The 7,827-nt window shown below is 40.9% G+C and overlaps 1 protein-coding gene across 1 annotated transcript in view; it reads left to right on the top strand.

Annotated features, from left to right (window-relative positions):
- The window catches only part of LOC102254228 (N-alpha-acetyltransferase 16, NatA auxiliary subunit), a 66,369-nt gene that overhangs the window by 46,145 nt on the left and 12,397 nt on the right, over positions 1–7,827 (top strand). The window contains exon 8 of the mRNA XM_014549742.1: positions 6,157–6,263. Within this exon, the coding sequence (XP_014405228.1) occupies positions 6,157–6,263 (107 nt within the window). The remainder of the gene's footprint in view (positions 1–6,156; positions 6,264–7,827) is intronic.

Genomic DNA, 7,827 nt, shown 5'->3' on the forward strand with positions numbered 1-7,827 from the left:
TTCTTTAAGAAGAGGAAGAAGAAGAAAAAGGTAAAGATAAGAATTATGAACAACAAATACATATCTATCAACAAGTGAATCTAAAAATCAATGAATAAAAAATCTGATGAATAGAATATACTTGTGAATGTAATAAAATTAGGGGCATAGAAAGGGAGTGGACTGACAATTCTCGGGGGGAAAGGAGTGTGGGTGGTGCAGGAAGAGACTGGACAAAATCGTACACCTATGGATGAATACAGTGGGGTTGGTAAGGGCATAGGGTGAGGTGGGAACTGGGTGGAGGGAGCTATGGGGGAAAAAAAGAGGAACAACTGTAATAATATGAACAATAAAGATTTAATTATATTAAAAAAAAAGCCAAGAGATCCTTGCTGTCAGAGGGACGATGAGGCCTGGGCACAGAAGGAGGTGGGCTTGTGACCTGGCAGAGACAAACTGTATTATAAAATTTAGTATTATTGAGCAATTAAAACAGCAAGAGTTACAACAAATGGTCTGGTGGAAGGGAGAGAAAACATTTCAGTTCTAATAACTTCTATTGAAATAGAATTTTTCTCCTTAAAATTACCCTTATGTTTATTAAAAGAGCCAGATTAAACTAATTTACTTACTGTATTCAATTTGGCCTGATTGTTTGCATAAACACAACAAGAATGGTAATTGATCACTTTTGCCAGAATTTCATGATTGAGTCTCAATGTGCCCCTTAGGGCAGAGAAGCCAAGACATCTAGCTGCTGTCAGGCCTGCCTGCAGTATCTGCTGGGTTAGGTGAATTCCTCACCTGCAGTGGCTCTACCGGGGCCCATGCCCTAAGCTTTAAGGCCCATCTCAGTAACCCTCCTATTTGTTGTGGCCTAGAGTACGTGGGGGTTCTGCAGGGACACAGAGGTGCCCTCGTTGCTCCCCTTCTACCCTGGCCAATCGCCAGGGATGGCAGAGTATGGGTCTGACACTCCAGCACCATCTGTTTTCAGAGCTAGTAAGCAAGATACCAGGCTTTCTCTATGGCACTCTTATTGGCTTTAAGTCTTCAGAGTCCAGATCAGGCTCTTTAAAACATGATATTCCAGTCAAAGTTTTTGGTCAATAAAACTATTCGAAACCGGTGTTATTGAATTTATGCAAAGAAATGCATTGCCATGATTCATTTATTTAGAATTGCCAAATTTCGGAGGGATCATATAGGGAGAAAAATATACTGACCTGCTTTAAGATCTTCTGATTTTCCTTGCCAGTCCTTTTTATGGACTTTTCAGAGTAATATTTTTCTCAATGTATTATAACAAAACAGTCTCCAAATGACAAGAACAAATTTCAAATGACATGTTTATGGATTTCATTATAATGCAAATGATATGGAATGGTATCTATAAAACCCAACATTCTATAATATTATATCAATAACTATTAGTTATAACTGTATTTGACAAAGGTTTCTATGTACCTTTATATAAAATCTTTCTTTATGAGAGAGAAAACAAACATGTGAGGCATTTCAGAGCCTATTGGGATGATCTACTAGTAAAGCTAATTCTAGATCAAGAAAAAGTTTCTTAAAATGTAAACCCTTGAAGGATTGTCAAAATTGATTTTACTAAAAGATTATATATTAAAGTGTATTAGGAACATAGGCGAGCAAACTTTAGTTCCTATGATTAAAATATGGTCCTTTTTTATTAAATACCTGATAAATATAATTATTTTAGTAGAAAAGAACTGACTAAAATAAGGCTTATTTTTCTAACTTTGTCTGTCCCTGGGTGTGGACAGTAAATAATACTAGTTGGATTTCTTTTATCAGTCCCCCTGAGTAGTTTGGCATAACTATGTACCCTCTGTTTAGGGAGGCAGAATGCAATTATTTACTCTTCCTGGCTTACTGGTCTGTATCATTTAATTAATCTTCTAATAATTCTCTTGTCTTTTTTATTACATACACAGCCTTTATAAATTTTATACTTCTAAAGTAGCTTTCAAACCTTCTTTCTATGTCCTTTAAAAATGCATAACCATCCCTTAGACCTTCTATTAAGTATCTCTACTTTAATATTCTTTCTTTTTGCTATACCCTCAGCAACCTGATTGGCCCTTTCTTTTTTTTCTAAAATGTATTAGAATTCCTTATTCTTAGAAACCCTAATTTTTCAATGATTACCAGAAAGCAAACAGATAACACTTCTCAGATTAATATTTATGAAGATACCTTAAATGTACTTTTACTTTTTCAACAACAAAAACTCTAACAAAGTACAAGAGACCTTACTTCTGTAATAAAAACTAAGAGGTAAATTAAAACTTGTCTAGCAAAACCTGCTATATTCTTCCTTAGAGATAACATCTCAGGCTACTGCTGCAGCTCTAAATTCTTTCACAGCCTAGAAAAGCTGGATTTTGGTGGTGACCAAAGGGCTACTTGGAGCCCGAGGGGGAGGCTGAGATTATAAATTATCCTCTTGGCTGATTTCTTAGATTCTCCCCCGGTTGTATAGGGAGAGGAATGCAGGATAAGGGTCTTATTGCCCTTGTTATTTTTTGTTTCTGTTTTTAGACTTTTCTGCCTTTATAGGGAGAGAGAGGACTGGATTTTCGTTATCAACATAATTATTACCGAAAAGCTTTATTTAAAACAGGGATAACTTAATGTGAAAGTACTATTTTTTTTAATTACGCTGTTAACTATGATTGCCCCTTCTGTTCAAAGAAAGGACATGCTAATCTGGCTGGGTATTTTATGCCTCTAGGGCCACCCTTGGAATACGGTCCATCCTTATTTAAGAACTGCCCATCCTGTTGCCGCCATGCTCCAAAGTTTAGCCTTGGTTCCGGCTTGGCTGGTCTGCGCTGGCTTGTGATGTTAGAAGCATGTGTGGGCCACCCGCTTCCATCCCGGTCACATTCTGGTTAATACTAATGCTGTCAACTGGATGTTTAATGGACATGATGCTGGGTGGAGTTTTGCAAATTTCTCCGTCCTGCCGAGTTTGGCAAGTACTATCTTCCTTTTAGCCCTTGGAAACCTCTGGGCTTTTGTTCAGAGCGAAATGGCTCCCCCCCCCCCCCCCCCTTTTTTGTTTTTATCTTTCCCCCTCTCCTCCTCCCTTTTTGCATTAACTATTCCCTCTGTCCTGGGCAGTAAGAGATAAGGGAGCTGTAAATAACAGGTCTTTGTTTATATAAATCTCCTTGAGACTTCTATGACTTTTTACAACTCTGTTGCAAATAGTTAACTTTAGAACTCAATTTTTTCTCTAGCTTTTCCTGACAGCAGCCTTGGAACTTAGCTGGCCTTTGTTTTAAACTTCTCTGGGTTATAACCTTTACAAATTTTATACCTTTAAATTAACCTTAGAATTTTAAAATTTTAACCTAACACAGTAAACTCATAAATCAAGGAAAAGCAAATTAAAAGTTCTCTAGCGGTCTAATACTTAAAAAGAAAGAGAAGGACAATTCCTAAGAAAAAAGATTCTTAGCAGCTGCTGGAATGCCACCCTGCAATTTCTTTTACAGTTCTGTATCATTTAATTAGGCGTCCTCTGTTTAGCTTGCTGGTTTTGCCAGAATTTCAAAATCAGCCCTACTGTGCTTCCCCCTAAAGCTGGGCTTGCCCCAAACAAATTAAACAAAGAGACAAAAACATCAACAAATACTCTTATGTTTGCAGCCAGATGGCCTAAACTCTCTCAGTTAACAAAAACACACAAAAGCACAGGATAATACAAAGTAGCTTTCGCTTTAGTCAGGCTCTCATACTCACATTTACATACCAGTCAGTCCGAGCCACTTCCCCTGCCCCCAAAGGCAGGCCTGAACTCGGAGTGCACTTTAGCAGACATTCGCTCAGAAGTTAAACAGTTAACTGGATTCCTGCCCAACTTCCCTAACAGAAACAGACGTGAGGGCCTAACAGAAACAGATGTGGGTTCCCTCCCTGAACCCACACCCCAAGAACAGGATTCTCAACCAACGTCTTGGTAAGAATCTACCAGAGAAGTTACGACTGCGTCCAGTCCTCTCAGTACAGGATTACCGATCACAGGTGGACAGGCAGGAAAGTGAACTCGAAATCCCTAATCGCATTCACTTACCTCCAGAGGTTTTCTGGTGACTCTGAAAGAATGCAGGGGTATGTCAGGCGTCCTCTGTCTGGCAGCCAGAACCACCAAGGAGTGTCTTCGGGGCCCTGGAAGCTTCCCAGGTGGTGCGCCTCCCCTGGGGACCTCCTGGGGGCTGGCAGCCAGGCCTCGGAAGGCTGTCGGCCTTTGGCATCTGAGACCTAGTGCTGGTAAGCACTGTCTCGCTGGGGCCTCCAAATGTTATAATGTAAATCAGCGAGCTAAACAGAGGACGCCTTATTAAGCCAAATTTTGGAGTCTTTTATTTCGCTAGCGGGCTCAGAGGAATATTGCTTCTCAAACTCTGAACAAAAACATGGAGGAAGCCCTCCCTTTTTATATTCTCCCAGTCCTTTGTTTCCCAAATATGGAATTATACTTCTGGACCTTTTGCGGGCTTTGCCCTATGTAGATATTTTGCAGGAAGCTTGTAACCTGGGCTTGTAACTTGAGCATAGTACATTTCAGATAACTGGAGTATGGGAGTAACCAGGGACATCAGCGGAGCTGCTTGCAAGGTCAGATAGTTGCGCTTATTTTCTCCATTATTCAAGCGTTTACAAAAGCCAAAATAGCAGGGTTAAAATTTAAAATAGCAGTTTTTACAAAATAGAGGTTACTATGCTTCAGTATGTGTCTGGGTGCCCCCAAGTCTCGCCCGGCACTGGAGCCCAGAGCAAGCAGGAGCTTGTATCTCCCTCCTGATTAAAAAAGCGGCACACCCGGGTGCCAGCCCGTTCCATGCCTCCGCACCTCCTACTAGTCTCAATGCGCTTTCTTCTTTACCCCTCTATTTGTAGTACTTCCACTCAGCCTTCTTCCCCGCAGTTCTGGATGATAGTTATGTATTTTAGTTGTGATTTTTATGTGGTTGTGCGAGGGAGCAAGTACAGGTGTTTACCTATGCCGCCATCTTGGTTCTTGTACCATGCATTCTTTTTTTAAAAAAATATATTTTTATTGATTTTTAGAGAGAGGAAGGGAAAGGGAGAGATAGAAGCATTGATGAGAGAAACATTAATTAGCTGCCTCCTGCATGCCCCCTACTGGGGATTGAGCTTGTACCCAGGCATGTGCCTGACCTCTTGGTGCATGGGGTGATTTTCAATCCATGGAGCCATACCAGCTAGCTCTTTTTTTTTTTTTTTAAATGAGTGGACAAATACATGTCTTTATATATTAACCTTTACTGTCAAAATGTTCATATATCTGAGTTAGAACCTTTGTATTTAATGTTAATATCTTTTTCAGTTTTTTATCTGCTTTTGAAAAGTAATACCAAAAATTTTTTGGGAAGCTTTAACAGTAGTAGTATTATTTACTTGATATTGCAAATAGGGTATTTATTTTAATTCTAATGTTAGAATGCCCCAGGGCTCAGTCTAATGTCTAATAACATATGTTCTTTTATTTATGGTCTTTCTTACCCCTGAAATGTTAAGTTCCATGATTTTTAAATTTTAATACCCAGTATTGGGAATGGTGCCTGGCACATAGTCAGTGCTTGATAGATGATTGTGGAGTGAATGAATGTTGAAATAAATAACTAGTTGATTTGGAACATTTGTAAATACCGCAAATATTTTTTAAAACATATTTTGTCTGCTACTTGAATATAGTCTGGTTACAGTATAATCATTTTATAATCTTCAGAGTCCTTTATGAGTTGTCTTCTCATAGGACTGACTCTGTCCTGGATAGGAAAGATATTTTGCTATGGGGATTATATTTAGGGTGGGGACTATATTTATGGGGACTATATTTTTACTCAAGCTGCACAGTTGTTTTGTTTATCCATCTTTGGAAGTGTTCCTTAAAGATATTAAACCTAGATCTAGGGAAAACTATAGCTGCCAACTGAGATATTTGGTGTTAGGCTTTTTGCTGGTAGAAAACAAATCATGCTGCTGACTGACTTTTTGGGTTTAAAAATTGTCAAGGAGGGTATTTGTTTCTGAATTGATTTTTATTTATAAAATCATTTTAAGAACTGTTTGTATTAATCAAACCATAACAAAGTACACTTTTGTTTCTAGGTGAAAAATTTAGAGAGCTAATGGATAAGTTCCTGAGAATTAACTTCAGTAAAGGCTGCCCACCGTTGTTTACTACTTTGAAATCTTTATATTACAATACAGAAAAGGTAAAATTTGGTCTTCATTCACTTTTGCTGTAGTCTTTTTACTAAATTATTTTAGAAAGATTTCCATGTAAATAATATGCTATCTTACATAATAAAAGCCTATGTGGCGTCGTGCGATGTTTTCACAAGATGTCTGCCCCCACATCCTCACAAGATGGCCACCACAAGATGGTCACCACAAGATGGCCAGCAGGGGAGGGCAGTTGTGGGCGATCAGGCCGGCAGGGGAGGGCAGTTGGGTGCAAACAGGCCAACAGGGGAGGGCAGTTGGGGGTGACTAGGCTGGCAGGGGAGGGCAGTTGAGGGCAACCAGGCCTGCAGGGGAGGGCAGTTGGGGGCGATTGGGCCAGCAGGGGAGGGCAGTTGGGGGCGATTGGGCCGACGGGAGGGCATTTGGGGGCAATCGGGCCGACGGGATCGGTTAGGGGCCATCAGGCAGGCAGGCAGGCGAGCAGTTAGGAGCCAGCAGTCCCAGATTGTGAGAGGGACATCCCCCACGGGGTCCCAGATTGGAGAGGGTGCAGGCCGGGCTGAGGGACACCCCTGTGTATGAATTTTGTGCACCGGGCCTCTAGTCCATATATATATATAAAAAAGGCTAAGCGACCATTACAACCTCACTATGATGTTTACTGACCACCAGGGGGCAGATGCTCAATGCTGGAGCTGCCCCCTGGTGGTCAGTGTGCTCCCACAGCCAACCTCCCACAGCTGACCAACCTCCTGCAATCCCTCTCCCCAGCCAGCCGGCCTGATCAGCCCCATTCAGGATTGGGTGAGATGGCCTGATTGGCCCAGATTGCTGGCCAGGCCGAGGGACCCCCCACCCGTGCATGAATTTGTGTACTGGGCCTCTAGTGTATATTATAATCCAAGAAAATTTACATGACCAAACCTGAATGGAAGGATTAATCAACTAATTAGATACAGCGAGGACTGGAAGAGAGATGGGAATAAACTTTGAAAAATGCAGCACAGTGAGACAACCAGAAGGAAAATATAAAATGAAAGGTTGCAGCATGTAGAAGAACAAGTTATCTATCTATATATATATAGCTAATATACAAAGTGTCCCCTTGGGAGTTTGACTGGGAGACCATGAGTCTGACTGCTCACTATGATGTGCGCTGACCACCAGGGGGTGGCATGGAATGAAGGAAGCCCCTGGCCAGCAGCCAGCAGCCAGGGGAAGGAAGGCCCTGGCTGGCAGCCAGAAGGAAGGCCCCAGCCAGCAGCTGGAATGCCCCAATCAGTCCTGATTGCTGGCTAGGCCTAGAGACCCTACTCATGCAAGAATTTTGTGAACCAGGCCTCTAGTAATATATGTAAAATAGCATCCTGGAATGATAGAATGGAGAGTTGGGGAAAATGAATATTGGAAAAGGTAATACTGAATCATTTCCTAGAATTGATGAAAAATTAGAATGTTAAGTTTGAAGACTCACAGGAAATAAAAAAGATAAATAAAAATTAATACACACATAGAGATAACGTAGTGAAATACAAAATGCCAACACACACACACACACACACACACACACACACACACACACAATTTAAAAAA

This window comes from Myotis brandtii, unplaced genomic scaffold (assembly GCF_000412655.1).
Source record: "Myotis brandtii unplaced genomic scaffold, ASM41265v1 scaffold569, whole genome shotgun sequence".
Classification (NCBI taxonomy): domain Eukaryota; kingdom Metazoa; phylum Chordata; class Mammalia; order Chiroptera; family Vespertilionidae; genus Myotis; species Myotis brandtii.